Source organism: Canis lupus, chromosome 2 (genome assembly GCF_003254725.2).
Source record: "Canis lupus dingo isolate Sandy chromosome 2, ASM325472v2, whole genome shotgun sequence".
NCBI lineage: Eukaryota > Metazoa > Chordata > Mammalia > Carnivora > Canidae > Canis > Canis lupus.
Window position 1 is genome coordinate 60,634,959 of NC_064244.1, and position 16,491 is coordinate 60,651,449.

The 16,491-nt window shown below is 35.3% G+C and overlaps 1 protein-coding gene across 5 annotated transcripts in view; it reads left to right on the top strand.

Annotated features, from left to right (window-relative positions):
- The window catches only part of RPGRIP1L (RPGRIP1 like), a 94,195-nt gene that overhangs the window by 34,172 nt on the left and 43,532 nt on the right, over positions 1 to 16,491 (top strand). For all 5 annotated transcript variants that reach the window (XM_025447099.3, XM_049104389.1, XM_049104384.1 and 2 more), the window contains 7 exons: positions 3,911 to 4,017; positions 4,323 to 4,373; positions 5,057 to 5,236; positions 5,772 to 5,889; positions 9,725 to 10,177; positions 13,129 to 13,280; positions 15,981 to 16,359. In XM_025447099.3, coding sequence (XP_025302884.1) covers positions 3,911 to 4,017; positions 4,323 to 4,373; positions 5,057 to 5,236; positions 5,772 to 5,889; positions 9,725 to 10,177; positions 13,129 to 13,280; positions 15,981 to 16,359 — 1,440 coding nt within the window. The remainder of the gene's footprint in view (positions 1 to 3,910; positions 4,018 to 4,322; positions 4,374 to 5,056; positions 5,237 to 5,771; positions 5,890 to 9,724; positions 10,178 to 13,128; positions 13,281 to 15,980; positions 16,360 to 16,491) is intronic.

Here is a 16,491-nt window from a genome sequence, read left to right on the forward strand (position 1 = left end):
ACTGAATTTCGTGAAAAATTATGAATTTTTCTTGGAAATACTGTGAGTAGAATAAAATAGTGGCATGATTTGTGACTGGGTGGGCACTTAAAAGTTTTGATGTCAAAGATACATATTTCCTGATTTTTATGTGGTACTTAACAGAGTGCTTTTGTTTAGTAGTTGCTCAGTAAATCCTTGCTGACTGAAGGAAGCAGAATCACTCTATATTCCCTCTCTTTTTGCCAACAACAAATATAAACTCTCCATTCTTAATGGAAGAGAAATGGGGAAAAAAAAAAAAAAAAGACCTGCCTTATTTCTGTGCTTTCTATATATCCCCAAATATTAACTCCAAAATTCTTTATCTCTAAGCATCTGAATTGGTCTCTGGAAAGAAACTCTTAAGGGGATAGAATCTTGGTGGTCTTTTTTAAAAAAAACTATCTATTGCTGAATTAATTCCAAAGGTTCTTTAAAATTATTTTTTTTAATTTTTATTTATTTATGATAGTCACAGAAAGAGAGAGAGGCAGAGACACAGGCAGAGGGAGAAGCAGGCTCCATGCATCGGGAGCCCGATGTGGGATTCGATCCCGGGTCTCCAGGATCGCGCCCTGGACCAAAGGCAGGCACCAAACCGCTGCGCCACCCAGGGATCCCGGTTCTTTTAAATTATTAAAACTGAAGTTGCTAAGTCATTTTAATCCACCATTAATACATTCCTCATTTTTTTTACTTTTTATGTCATGTATACCACTAAAAAAAGTCCAGTAAGCAAACAAGAAAAAAAATTCTAAAAGTCACTCAATCACACAACCCACAAAATAATCATTATTAATATTTTTATGTATATCCTTCCAGAGTTGTTTCTGTATGCACAGTCTTATAATGTGCTTTTTTATTTACTATATTATGAAATCGTTCCTTGAGTATAAATATAAATCCACATCATCATCACCATTTATTAAGTTGTCATAGTTTTCCATGTGAAGATGTACCAAAGATTGTTTAAGTCTTCTGTGGATGAATTTTTAAATAGCTTTAGTTTTTTTTTAAGTATCATAAACATCTTTCTACACAAATATTTACACATTTATTCAGTTGTTTCCTTAAGAAAAATTGCTAGAACTGAATCTTTCTTTTTAGTACAACTGTTATTTATTTTGCTTGACCTCCTGAAATTTATAGATCTAATGATTAAAGTTTGGGGGTTTTTTGTGAAAATGTTACAATAGATTATAAGAAAAATATTACAGCCTTGAATCATTTTTCCCCCAGGGAAATACTAAACAAAAAAAAATTGAAATTGTCTATATAAGGAAATCTTTTAATATTAGAAAGTTCCTTTTTGTATTACAGATTTTTAAATTGTTTCATTTTACTTTGAAGTCTCTTCACACATTTACCTTTTCATGTATCAAGTGTTCTTTGCCAGAAGATGTTTCCCTGGGTTCTTAGAATCATTCATCTAACTGGCAAATTATTTTTAGAGAATACTCACCTCTTTATTCAAGGTACAAATTAGTTTCAGATTGTGTGAATATGTGGGGGAAGGATATGTAAATGCAGTTTGCATTTGGTTAATGCTTAAATTAACTGCATGTGTTTAAAGGCCCTGCTTTTGAAAGTTCCTTTCTATCTTTAGCTGAAATGCATAATTCAGCATAATGCATATGGTTATATTGATCACAGCTGAAGATATTAGCACAAAGGAGCTCTGAAAATTGTTTAGTTGAATTGTTCTCTGCACTCTGCTTGTTAATGGTGTGCTTGAAGAACATAATTTTAAAAGAGTAAAATGTTATCTCATTTGAATAAAATACTGTTTAGCTTAACCTGCTTTTTGTCAAATCATAAGGTAAGGAGGTTATTTTTCATCTTGTACAGGATGCTTTGATTTTTCATATTATAATTCAGCAAGTCTATCTCTTCTTTGAACTATAGCATCTCCGTGCTTTTTAAAGACCCAGGAGTTATATCCCCAATAAACAGTTTGAGAAAGGGAAAATATTGTGGATAATTCTACATAAAATTTAGTAGAAAGAAAGGTACTAGTATCTAGTAATGTCTTTTCCCACTAATAAAATACTTTCCCACTAATAACATCCTACTTTTAAAAATATGAGGGGAAACGGGGACATTGTTGTGGAAACAGAAATCAACAAAGGAAGAAACATTTGAATAAGTTTATTTATACCTACTAGCATATCATTCTCAGGACCCTGCTGTGAAATATTGAGAGAATAGAAAAACTAGAACATAAAACTAGTAATCAAAATATACTTTGGATGAAGTCGTCATGTCCTTTCCCCTTTACCTCAACCTCACAACCCGTAGCACTTCTTGCAGGCCAGAGAAGGAAATTATATCAGCCTCAAGACCTTTGGTTTTACGTTTTTCTTACTGTACTTAACTTTCTTTCTGTTACCTAACCATTCCTATCTAGGTTTTTTAACCTAATCAACATAAAAGAAAGCATTCCACACTCTTACTCTATTCTGTAACTGAAAAAGATGTTTATCTCCTCTACAAATTCATGTTTATAATTAATCCTAATTTTTAGTTTAAAGACAAGTATTTGTCTTCAAAATTTCCAAGTACTGTTCACATTTGGAAATTGTCTCATTTAGGTCACTTAGTATTAGCAACTTATACTTGAGTATAACCTTTTAACCTTTCATCGATAAGATAAAAATGTTTATATATTTGATATTAAAATGTCTCTGCATACCCTAGAGTCACATTTTTTTTTTGCTTTTTAGTTTGTCAGGAAATATGTGACATCAAAAATAATCCAAATTTATTCCCTTTCTTCTTAATTGTGTAATTTATGATTTTCACTTACATGTAATATTTATAGCTTGGGAACACAAAGCATTTTAAAAATCAGAAATGTATTTGTGTATTCATGTAAAGAATTCTTGGCAAATGTGTTGGCTTGTTTTTTTTAAGAAAAGGAAACAAAAATGTACAACTTGAATTGAGGACTTTTGATAAACACAAATCTTTGAAAATAGGATGAGATTAGGAGACACTTTGGATGACATGGTTTGGAGTTAGTCTACGGGGAGCCAGAAAGGATACTTGACCCCCCACAGTGAACTGTGTTGAGAGGTATGCTGAAGAACATGAGACTAAAGAATAGATTTGTTAGCTAACTCTTTTTTTTTTCTTTTAAGTTAAACATATGTTTAACGCAGGGAATGAAAAATTAGTCTCTTTATGAATTTACCATCTTTTGTAGCTGTACCCTGTACTCCTACTTGTGAGTCCAGGCAAGTGAGTGCCTGGGCAGACATAACCTATCTATAGTCCTTAACGACAGCTTTGAGTCCATGTCCTACTAATTAACAGTACAAACTCAATGAATAAAGAGCACACATGAATTATTACTGATGCTACCATGCACTAGCTGAGAATCCATTTCTCCTATCTTAACAGATTTGTTCAAAATGTGGTTGATTAAAATGATGGGTTTAGTTAATACCAGAGAAATTAATGTTGTTTTAATAAAAAGACTTTATGCTAAATTGGGAAAAGAAAACTTAAGGAAGTCAATTAAGACACTAAAAGACAAAAATTTTTTTGCATGCCTTTCAGGACCCTTAATAAGTAAGTAAAAATCATAGATTTAGAAACATATTTTCTTAGGTATTTTAGATAGAATGTTCCTTTGAAGTCCCAGAGGCCACAATTTCCTTATATTAATACTGTGAACTTAAGTCTTCAGTTTTTGATAAGCAACTGGATCATATGGTAGACACATGATAGCGTTCATTTGTTCCTCATTCCCTCACTGCCTTTGTCTAGGTGCTAGCACAATTTCCTCTGACCAGAACAATACGTATCAGGAATTATATCAATTTTAAATACGTTCTTATGCCTCATGTTCTCTTACCTTTCTAATTGTGTCAACTTTTTTTCTAAGACCAAAATGAGAAACTCACTCAAGAAAACAGAGAACTACAGTTACAGTATCTGGAACAAAAGCAACAACTTGATGACCTTAAACACCGCATGAAGTTTTACAACCAGGTGAACTATTTTCTTACTTAGGAAATAAACTCCAAATTTTTATCTCAGTATTTTATGCTTGGAGGAAACTGTAGTACAAAGCAAAAGACTTCAAATATATTACTTAATTTCTTAATTCATGGTTATTAGGCAGCTTACATTTCAGGAGGAGATTCTGAATAGTTGGAATGTCTCGTGTACTTAGTTTCTTAATTCATGGTATCAGGCAGCTTATGTTCCATGAGGATAATCTGCATAGTTGGAATGTCTCTTGTACTTTCCATTAATATCTCATTGTGAGCTTTTACTTACTCTATCTTTTGCAGGATAGTGATATTAATGCTGATGAATTGAGTGAAGCTCTCCTACTTATAAAGGTAACTTTCTGAACTTCACCATGAATTTCATGTCTACATATAACTGTTTCAGCATAATGATGACCCTTGTCTGTAACCCTTATACTCAGAGAATGAATTATTCAGGAAAGTGGTCAGGTGACATTTAGTTATAGCATATACATATTTCATAATGACATCAAAATTACATTAAAATAGACCTCAAAAACTCTTATTTAAAGCACTTTCTCCAACTGTAACAAACATTTCACTTTTATACACCTCGCTATAAAACTAATCAGTAATTTTCTGTCCTAAGAGATATTGGTATATACCCTATTATCTTAAATAAAATATTGAATTATAAATATTACCAGAAGATATTTTTCAGGTCTAGGATATTCTGTTATTTATAAGAAGACCTGAGAAAATACATTTTGTTCCCTTTAAATCAACACAGTGTAGCTTTTAATCAATTGAAGAAATAGAAATGTACATGATTCTTCTTTATGTCATGAAGTAATAAACTGTTTTTAGAATTCTCTGTAATTGTTCCAAATGTCTATCCAAATATATTCTCTGTATCAGGATTTTTTAATTCCTGATGGAAAATGGAAATATATCTGTTTTCAATTAATGATTTGTTCCCTGCTATATCTATATTAATTCACATGATTACATTTTAGAAACTCTTATTTCAATAATAAAACATGTTTTTGTTTTAGGCTGAAAAATCACAAAAAAATGGAGACCTTTCCTTCTTAGAGAAAGTAGACAATAAAATTAACAAAGATCTAGAACGCTCCATGAAAGAGCTACAAGCAACTCACGCAGAAACAGTACAAGAACTTGAAAAGACACGAAACATGCTAATTATGCAACATAAAATTAATAAAGATTATCAGGTAATGTGCTGCACTAAGTCGGGAGAATAGGCTTCCTGTGATACACTCCTGGTGATTTACTTTCCAAAGCAGTATTATGTATTATTATCTGTCATAATCTCTTATCGTGCATTACCCACATGCCTGGAATTTGATCTTGTAACTAGGTTCTTAGAGTAAATAGCTTAAAAACAAATAATTTTTTTAAAGTCCTGGTTTTAGAGAAGAAATAGCAGCAATGAATTCACCTTTGCTGGTACTAGCACTTTCTGTAAATGGATTGTAGTTATCCTACACAACCACATGTTATTTTAGCCTTTAACAAACAGGAAAATCACCTCCATGAAAAGGCATCTGGGGTTTTGTTAATTTTACTTCTGATTTATGGACATCGCCAAGCACAATTTTCTAAGCTATAAGCTATTGGAGGTCAGAAAACCATGGTTTACAGTTCCTGATAGCCCCAGGATCTAGGAAATGCTTGAGTCATATTGCTTTAAAAAATGAAAATGGAACTAATCCTAAGTATTGAAACTTGTTATCTCTTATTTTTTAGATGGAAGTTGAAGCAGTGACCCAGAAGATGGAAAATTTGCAGCAAGATTATGAACTCAAAGTGGAACAATATGTTCATCTTCTTGATACCAGAGCTGCACGCATCCAGAAACTAGAAGGTACAGTTCTTTGTCCACAGTACCTAGATGAATGGATTTTACAATAGTTGAAAATGTCATCCAAATCTACATTCACGATTTATTTTTGCTCTATATTTTTCTGATTCATAGCTGTAATTAATAAATTCTCAGAATTTATGGAGTTTTATCAGAAAGATTGGTTTTTATCTGCTTCTTTCCTACTCAAGAATTTTTAGTAATTTTGTTGCTTTCCAGATTCAGTGTTGTAGGCAAGATTTCAAAGTACTTTGTGACATTGTAGACCTAACTTTGTAGACCCCGTTTCTAATTTCTCTTCTAAACAAGCTATGTATCTCATCCAAACAAGTGCGGTTGCTCTTTGTCAGATTCACCTTTCTCAGTCCTACCACGGTACCTTTGCTCCACCTGAGAGCCTCCTTTATGCCCAACATATACCCTTTTACCCTGCTTTGAAATCTACCCAATTGCAATGCACGCCTGTGCCAAGAAGCTGGCTCTGATCATTCATCTACTTGAAATGTCCTTGCAGTGGTTTCCAGACTTTAACAAGTATGAAAATCACATGAGGAGCTTGTTTCAAATGTAGCTTCCTAGGCCCTAGCCCTAGAGATCTGGGGGTCCATGATTCTATATATATTTGGAAATTACTCCGAGCAATTCAGATAGAGGTGCAGGGCTATACTTTGAAAAATACTATGTACTAACTATGTACTAACCATTTTTCCTCCTATGTACTCAAAAAATATTTGTGGGGATTATATTACGTAAGTGTTCTTTACTGTTGGAGTTTTGCATATTCCCTGTGACTGCAATATAAACTCTATGATGCTAAGTACTTTGTCTTTCTTTCAAGTCCCCTGACATACAATGTTTAATTCAAATGATTGATGCCAGCAGTAATTTTACACTCTTAAAAATTACTGAGGATCCCAAAGGCCTCCTTGCTTATATGGGTTATATTTATCATATTAAGAATTAAAAGAGAAATTTTGAAAATATTTATTTTATGTCATGCGAAATTAATAAACCTGTTATATGTTAACATAAGTTACAGTATTTATTTTTTAAAAGCTGTATTTTCCATACCAAAAAATAGTGAGAAGAGTGACATTGTTTTAAATTGTTTTACCTTTTTTTAATTGACGTTTTTGCAAACTTTTTGGTGTATACCTCAATAGAAAACAGCTGGGTTTTTAGACCTGCTTCTGCATTCAATCTGTTATGATATCACACATTATGTAGCCTGGGGAACTCCATTAAACACTTAACTTGTGAAAGAATAAAAACGAAAAAGGCAAGTGACATGTCAGTAGTATTTTAGAAATAGTTTTGACCTCACTAACCTTCAAAGCAGTTGCAGGAACCCTCGGGGTTCCCAGACTACACTTTGAGAACCATGGCTCTAAGTAGAAAGGTTCAATAAATATCTTTATCTGCCTGAACAGAGTTTTCCAAAAGAGCAGTATTTACCTTTTATTTCAAGTAGTACTCAATAAAAATTTGCTTAATAGAATTTTCCTAAATAACAAGGAAGTCACATCGTTTGGGATTTTCATTCCTATTAGTGTTACTAAATCTTCACCAATATAATTCATCTGTCCCTTAAATTCATTCATTCATAAATTCATTCCTTAAACATGCTCAGGTTCTTAATGCCTCCTGAGCAAAGTGCTAGGCAGGGAGGATCCAAATAGGAAAAAAAGCTCAGGTACCACCCTTAAGGAACTTAGATAAAATGGAGCACATAGGACAGGGGCACCTAGGTGGCTCAGTCCATTAAGCATCTGACTTTGGCTGAGTTGTGATCTTATAAGGTCATGGGATCACCCTGCATTGTCATGTGTGTCCTCCCTTCCCCATTCCGCCCCACACCTGGGCTTCACGCTCAGCAAGGAATCTGCTTCTCCCTCTCCCTCTGCTCCTCCCCCTGCTCCTGCTCTGCTGTCTTGAATAAATAAATAAAATATTTTTTTTCAAAAAAGATGGAGCACATAAATGGACAGTTATACTTGACCATGAAGAGTGTGAAGCTAGGAAAATGCAGAACATAACAAGGAAACACTAAGGAGAGAATGCCTATTTAAACCTGAAGATTCAGAGAGGACTCCGCAAAGTAGGTTTGAAATCTTTAAAGATGACAGAATTTGCCACTAAGTAAAAGCAGTGAAAGGCATTCCAGACAGTAGAGGACGCAGTGCTTTTCATTTGCAAATCTGCATGCGTACCCCTGTAGTTGGAACTCATGATTAGTAAAGGAAGGAAAATCTCTCCAGGTAAGGCTGGAAAGAGCCAAATCATGAAGGCCGTGTTGCCACCCTGAAGAGTTTGAGACTTAATAACCTAAAAAAACCACTAAACAATTTTTAAAGTAGGCAGTAATATACCCAGAATTGTATTTTGGAGATTATGCTGTAGTTATTAGAAAGGGTAAATAAGATTTGAAGGAAGGAAGCACTTTGGGTTCCATAATAATCTGAGTAGCAAACACTGGGAATGTAGGTAAGATGGCATTAGTAGACAGAGAATGGACAGGGACAAATTTGGAAAGATTAAAGAGACAATGTTGAATAGTCGTGACTCTATGAAGGTTGGGACAGTAAAGAGAAAGAAAAACTAGAACAATTCTGTGGCAACAAGTTTAAGCAACTGGTTGAATGGTAACACCGGTGCTTGAGATTCAGAGTACAGAAATAACTGGAAGAGAATACTCTACAGTAGCTATATTCTATTTTGGATAAATAGTTTGCTGTAGCTGGGTCCCTCATAGGCAGAGGGCTCAGCAAACCATGAGATGTATGGGTCTGGAATTCAGGAAATAGACTGAATTAAAAATAGAAAGAGGAGAGTCTTTGCATATTGCTAGTAGCAGAAGTCACAAAAGATGGAGATGATCATCCATGAGAATATGAGGGCTAAGAGGATAAAAACAGGACCCCCAGCAAACTATGAAAAAAAGAGAAACCCTTAGAAAAGAACAAGAGAGGTAGAAGGAGAAGCAGGGCAGACGATGACATGGAAACCAAGGTAGGATAGGGGTTCATAAAAGGGAAAGTGACCATCATTGTCGAGAAAGCAAAGAAATATAAAGTGATACAAGAACCTAAGTCTGTTCCATCTAGCAATTAATTTGTTAATGATAACCTTTTCTGGAGCAGTTTCATGAGAAAAGTAAGGCAGATACTTTTTTGCAGGAAGTTGAAAAGTGTCTGTTAGATGAGGAGTTGTAGATACGAAAAAGTATTTTACTTTTTCCATAAATTTAGATGTAACATGGGGATAAAATGTGTATCTAGAAAGAGATATATCTGTTTAAAAAGCAGCTTTATAGAAGTATAATTAACATACTTTAAACTGCATATATTTAAGGCATACAGTTTGAGGAGTTTGGGCCCATGGATACACTGTGAAACCATCACCACAATCAAGACAGTAAACATATCCATCACCCCCAAAGTAGAAAAGTATATATTTCCATAAGCTGAAGGGAAGGAGTCAGTGGAAAGAGAAATTGACTTTAAAGGAGAGAATATAATAAAGCAGAAGCAGAGGAATAGGGGGAATCCAAATATTTACCTCAGCTGTTCATTCAAAAGCCTTTTTTTTCCTTTTTCCTTTCCCCTGGTACAGGCTGTGTTATAACTTACGTTGTAATTTTGTTGTTAATAAGTGATGTCAAAACAAAGGATGAATTTTTATAGAATACAGTATTACTCACAGAAAAACAGTGTAGTCATAGAATTTAAGATTGAGACTCTTCACCAAAGCACTTAGACTTCCTACCACTTCAAAAGCCAGTTTGTATCTTCATATGTCAATATTTTAAAATATCTAAACTCTGTGTCTTCTCTTGCAGCCCAATTAAAGGATATTGCCTATGGCACCAAGCAGTATAAATTTAAACCAGAAATCACACCAGATGACTCTGTTGATGAATTTGATGAAACCATTCACTTAGAACGAGGCGAAAACCTACTTGAAATCCATATCAACAAAGTAACGTTTTCTTCTGAAGTTTTACGGGCATCTGGAGATAAAGAGCCTATCACTTTCTGTACCTATGCTTTCTATGATTTTGAGCTACAGACAACTCCCATAGTGCAAGGCCTTCACCCAGAATATAACTTCACTTCTCAATATCTCGTTCATGTTAATGACTTATTTTTACAATATATTCAGAAGAACACTATCACTCTTGAGGTCCACCAAGCTTACAGCACAGATTACGAAACAATTGCAGCAGGTCAGTTGAGATTCCATGAAATTCTAGAAAAAAGCGGTCGAATATTTTGCACAGCAAGTTTGGTTGGTAAGTACAATCTTATAAGCTTTGGATATTTGAATCACTAATTTGATTTGTATATTAATATGGTATTCTACATTACTGTCTTTTCTTATGGATTCAAGATGCCTTGAGGGTAGGACAGTGTCCTCTAAGTAATCTGCCTACAGTTGATTAGACTATCCTAAATGTCATTAATGATGTCAGTGCAATGGCAATTAATTTTTCACAAGTTTATAAGTGCACAGATTTATTTACCATATAATACCCTTTTTTGATTAAATATTAGTTGTAGTCATTTATCCGAGTTTAAGAGCTTATGTTATCACCATTACTAGACATTGGAAATACAGTGGTCAGTGCTAAGTAAGACAGAACCCCCGCCATCATGGAGCTTATCTTCTAGAGGGGAAGACAGGCCATAAAACAAATTCGTATCTCATCAGATGAAGAAAAATGAACAAGCTAACAAAGATGGAAGGTTGCTAATTCAGATAAGAGCTTCCTTGATAGGTGAACTGAGTAAAGATCCATGACGTCCGGGGGAAGAATGTTTCATGAAGAGGAAACAGCAAGTACCAAGATAGACAAAGATGACATGTTGGAGGAACAGCAGGAAGGCCAATGGTTAAAGCAGAAATGTGATTAAAGCAAAAGAAGGATGAGTACACAAAGTCAGCCTGAGAAAGGCAAATACCATATGATTTCACTCATATGTGGAATTTAAGAAACAAAACAAATGAGCAAAGGAAAAAAAAAAAAAGAGGAGGAGTAGCAAACCAAGAAACAGACTCTTAACTCTAGAGAATAAACTGCCTATTACCAGCAGGGAGGTGGGTGGGAGATGGGGAAATAGGTGATGGGGATGAAGGAGCACCTTGATGTATGGAAGTGTTGAATCACCAAAGTGTACACCTGAAATTAATATTACACTGTATGTTAACTAACTGGAATTTAAATAAAAGCTTTTTTTTAAAAAAAAGTACACTTTAAAAAACAAAAGCAAAAAAAACAGTAGAAGGACCAGATCATGCTCTAGAAACTTGTAGGTCCTGATGAGGCAAATGGATTTTTTTTTTCTCTGAGTAATTAAAGTCACTGGAGAGTTTTGAGGAAGAAAGTGACATGATCACACGTAGGTTTTAGGAAAACCACCCTGGGTGCTGGGGGAAGAATAGACTCTCGGGGCCAAAAGGGAAAATTAGGACCATTTTCAGGCTCTTGCATTAATTTGTGGAAAGATGATGATGGCTCAGATTAAGATGGTAATGAGAACGGTGACAAGAAGCAGTTTTTTTCAGTTGATGTTTGATTAACTTCAAGATTTGCTTATCAACCAGATGGAGAGTAATGAGGAAAATGGAGGAGGCAAGAATTTCTGGCATGCAGGATAAGGAGAATAGGGAAGCCATTTATTGAGTTAGGCCTGAGAAAGGAACAAATCTGAGAAAGAAAGTCAATTTTGTTTGAACAACTTAAGACTGTCTTGTTGGGACAGCCAAATAGAGATGGCACGCTTACCATTGGATACACCTCCCCAAAGGTTGGGGATAAACAAATGAAAAGGAGAGTCATTACCATATGGAATATATTTTAAGGCTTTGGCCTCTGTAATCTCACATAGAGGCTGAATGTACACAATGCAGAGAGAGTGGCCAAGGATTGAGCCTTGGAAAACTGCACAATTTAGAGTTTAGGAAGAAGAGACACCAGCAAAGGAAACTAAAGAGTGGCCAGTGATTTAGAAGGCAAACTAAAGAACAAACAGTATCCTAGAGGCCAGCCAAGAAACCATTTCAAAAAGAAAAGAGGGTGATTTAGCTTCTGGGGAGGGATTTTATTTGATTGATTGATTGATTGATTGATCACAGGGGTAACACATATTTACATGATTCAAAAATCATAAGGTGTAAAAGCTTATACCATAAAACACCTCTCTCTCCCACTTCTGTCCCTCAACTACCTTGGACCCCCTCACCAAAGCTATGAATTCTTCCAAAGAAATTTTAAGCATGTACAAGCAAATTATGTGTATCCATTAATATTCTGGTTTTAGGACTTTTTTTAAAAAAGATAGTAGATAGAATCATGTTTGTTTGTTGATGATCCATTAGTGAGAAAGTAAATAATGAAGTAGAAGAGAATGGGGAAAATAGTTTTAATAATATGCTATGCTCAGGAAAGCTTAAGTATAGAATATCCTCTATTCAACAAATATTGAGTACCCATTGTATACTAGTCACATTGGTAGGAATATATCAGTGGAAACCACAGCCCTTGGCCTCAAGAAACTTGGAGTGTGGGTGGAGAAATACGCTGGTGAATAGACAGTTAAGTGAAAGGAGTCAGTGTCCTAATGAGAGGACAAATCTTTCCCCTCTTTGAAGGAAGCAGAGAGCTTCTAAGTCCCCCAGAAACTGTAGAGGAAATCTTCACAGAGGAAGAGAGATGAATAGCTGCCCGAGTTGAAAAGAGTAGTGAGAGTGTACAAGGGGAAACATCATGCAAGCATGTATTACATCTGAAATATATTTGGCATAGCTATGGCATATGTCCCGGTACTTGTGGCACAGTAGAGAAGTGGGAAGGTGCCAAAGATTTCTTGAAAGCTGAATTATAATGTGGAATTTTATATTTAAAATTTTGAGATTTTATATTGTATCTGTCAGTCTACATGGAGTACAACTTGTTAAAAACAAGCTACTGTAGCATCAAAAAGAATCTGTGGAGTATGTAATACAGTGTTTAGGTTTTTTTTCTTTATATTTTGGAAGGATTTAAATAGTATGAATTGGAATATCTCAAACATAATTTGACATTGCTCTTTAATAATACTTAACATACAATGAAACTCAACTTGCAGAAATAACTTTATTTTCTTCAGCTCTGTTCTTTGCCAATCACACATCATTTGTGCAAGTCATACATTATTTTACTCAGAATAAAATTTTAACAGTGAGTTATGCATTGATTTGAAGGAACTAAAGGAGACATCCCAAATTTTGGCATAGTGGAATACTGGTTCAGATTACGGATTCCCATGGATCAAGCAATTCGACTTTATCGAGAACGAGCAAAGGCTTTGGGATACATAACATCAAATCATAAGGGGCCAGAGCAAATGCAATGGGTGAGCTGGTTGGACTTTAAGACATTTTTATGATACAGAAATTTTATAGTATGTCTTTTTATGTCATGCTTTAAACCAAAATCATTTTCTTTCACAGCCATCAAGTGACTCTTTTTAACTTCTTATTTCAAAATAATTATGACTTACAGGAAATACAAAAGCAGTACAGAGAAGTTCTATATACCCTTCACCCAGCTTCTCCCAATTGTAACACTCTCATAACTACACTACATTATCAAAGCCAGGAAATTGACATTGGTACAATACTATTAACTAGACCATAGACCTTACTCAGATTTTATGTTTTTACTTGTGTGTGTATATGCGTGTGTAGCATTAGTAGTTCTGTGCAGTTTTATCATGTATATATATTCATGTAACTGCCACCACAAGCAAGATACAGAATTGTTCCATCACTAGAAAGGAACTCCCTTGTGCTTCCCAGGGTACTTTCAAAAAATAGAATTGCAGTACTGTGAATTGGAAGTTTAAATGCAGTTCCTCAGAGCAGCATTTCCCTGTGTTTCATAGAGTCATAATGGCCTTACTTCCAAAAGAATTCCACAATACAATGAATGCAGAAAGCACTAAAGTGAGCCAAGTTAAATAGGGTCCTTGACTTTCATGTTTAACAAGAATCCCAAGAGGAAAGCTTCAAGTACACACTTGAGTTGAGTAACAAAGGGATAAAATATAGTTGAAACATTTTGGAATGTTTGCTCAAGTCATAATTATCTTTTTTCTTTTGGATTACTGTCACTGCTATCCATGTGGCTGGGCCCCCAGGGGCCAGATTTATGTCCAGTGGTCCTATTTTTCCCACTCTATACTCAATTATGAGTAATGATTCAGGGGTATCCACCTGACCCCAGTTAAGCCAATCGGATTCCACTTTTTTTTTTTTTTTTTTTTTTTTTATTTGTGATAGTCACAGAGAGAGAGAGAGAGAATGAGGCAGAGACACAGGCAGAGGGAGAAGCAGGCTCCATGCACCGGGAGCCTGACGTGGGATTCGATCCCGGGTCTCCAGGATCACGCCCTGGGCCAAAGGCAGGCGCCAAACCGCTGCGCCACCCAGGGATCCCTCGGATTCCACTTTCAAGAGAAAACAAGACTCTCCATGCTTGGAACATGTGAAATTGAGAGCTTTGGGGCAGCCATCTTCTACCATATTAACCAGCAAAGGAAAGAAAATGGGTCTGGAGAAAGGGAATAATGAGCAAGCATACAGAGAAAAATGGACACCAGATCAAGGGTAAATTCTGGCAGTTTTCTAGACCTCTTACCTTCCTAAGACCCACCACATTTCTGCTACGCAATTCCATGAAATAACCATATGGACTTAAAGTCTCATTTTGTTGTATTTGCTAGATGGAACTAGTTTCTATAATTTTCAATTAGAGAACCATGACTAATATAACACTGATTCCTGAACTTAGAATGACACCTGTTTCCTAGAGATCATCTTTCTGGACTAGTATTCTTTAGGACATACTATGGGAAATGCTGTAATGGAAAAGAGAATTAAAAATAGAGAGACACGGCTATTTATTTAGTTTTGTAGTTTGTTTTTAGATTCCCATTTTCTGGCTTGGGTGAGTCGTTTGTTGGAAATCCAGTTTTTGTGGGTAGATTTGGAGTGAGAACCACAGGGGGTATTTTTAAAAATCATTCCACTCTGCATTCTATAGTTGAATACAAACCAGCCCCAGGACAGCAGTATTGGAATTCCCTTCTCAGTTTTCTCCTCTCCATACCACCAGATGTCTCTACTGAGGACATTATGAGTTTGGTTCTATTTTGCCTTCTCCAGTAAACACTGCTGGAGTCAGAGGTTCCAGATGCTCAATCCAAATTTAGAAATACAGTGAAAGAGGAGCCCCCTTTGTAGAAAGTAGAGAATTCTCCAACACTAAACACGGCGCTGGAACACTAACGTTTCTTTATGCTAGGTCATCAGCTATGGTGAGCTTAACAAGTTAGTTACTGCAATTGTTTGCTAAAATGCTTATGCACTGGCACCTGAACAAAAGTTTCATATGGAGTTGTACAGTAGCTTCTACCTCTGCCTAATACCTTTCACTCATCTTTCTTCTGAAATGTCCTCCCAATCCAACTTATTATGTCCGCCGATGTTTATCTCTGACCTTGTTCTCTTGTTCTTATAACAGTTGAGCTTCAGTTTACTGGCTAATTTTAGGCTCATGTTTGCTTCCCCATACACCAAGGGTTGAAGATGAGGGCCAACTCAAATATAACAAAACAATGTCTGTGGGTGGACTCCATCAAATTCATTGGATTCTTACATAGGAGTGAGATATGGTCACAATAGCTGGAGTGGTTGAAGAATTAGCTCTTAATAAATTTGTGAACTAGAAAACATTTGTCTTTGGACCCATCTGTTCACTTTATTCATTAGCTATTAAATAGAATTAAAGAATTAAAGGTTTTAACAGTAGTCTCTACGTGTATGTTCAGGCATGTATGTTTATTGCTCATAGCTTAAGATCACCTGTTCACCTATGTTCTAGGGAGTATTGCTTTTGACTGAGGATCAGGTCTTTTACTGAGAAATTCACTATGAAGTGTAAATATGCATCTTTTTGTCCATTTACAAAATTATTTTGTTTGGAATTTGGCAGCTGCTGTTTATCTTCTCATTGTATTATTACTATAATATAAATATGTATTTTTTTCCAGTCAAGTCAGCAAGCACCCAAAACTGCCCAGCTCAGTTCTACTGATTCCACAGATGGCAACTTAAATGAACTTCATATTACAGTAAGGTGTTGCAACAACCTGCAGTCCCGAGGAAGCCACCTTCAGCCACACCCATATGTTGTATACAAGTTTTTTGATTTTGCAGACCATGATACAGCCATCATTCCCAGTAGCAATGATCCACAATTTGAGGATCATATGTGTTTCCCAGTGCCAATGAATATGGATTTGGATCGATACCTTAAGTCAGAGTCTCTGAGTTTTTATGTGTTTGATGATAGTGATACTCAAGAGAATATTTACATAGGAAAAGTCAATGTGCCTCTGATTTCATTGGCACATGACAGGTGTATCTCAGGTAAGCATATTTCTTGAATCTGAAATTATAAAAACAAACCTAAATTATACTTCAGTTACAGATATGATTAACCTTCCTAATGTTCTCAGATAATCTTAAACTTTGGGCCTATAGTTTTTTTTTCTAGTTATG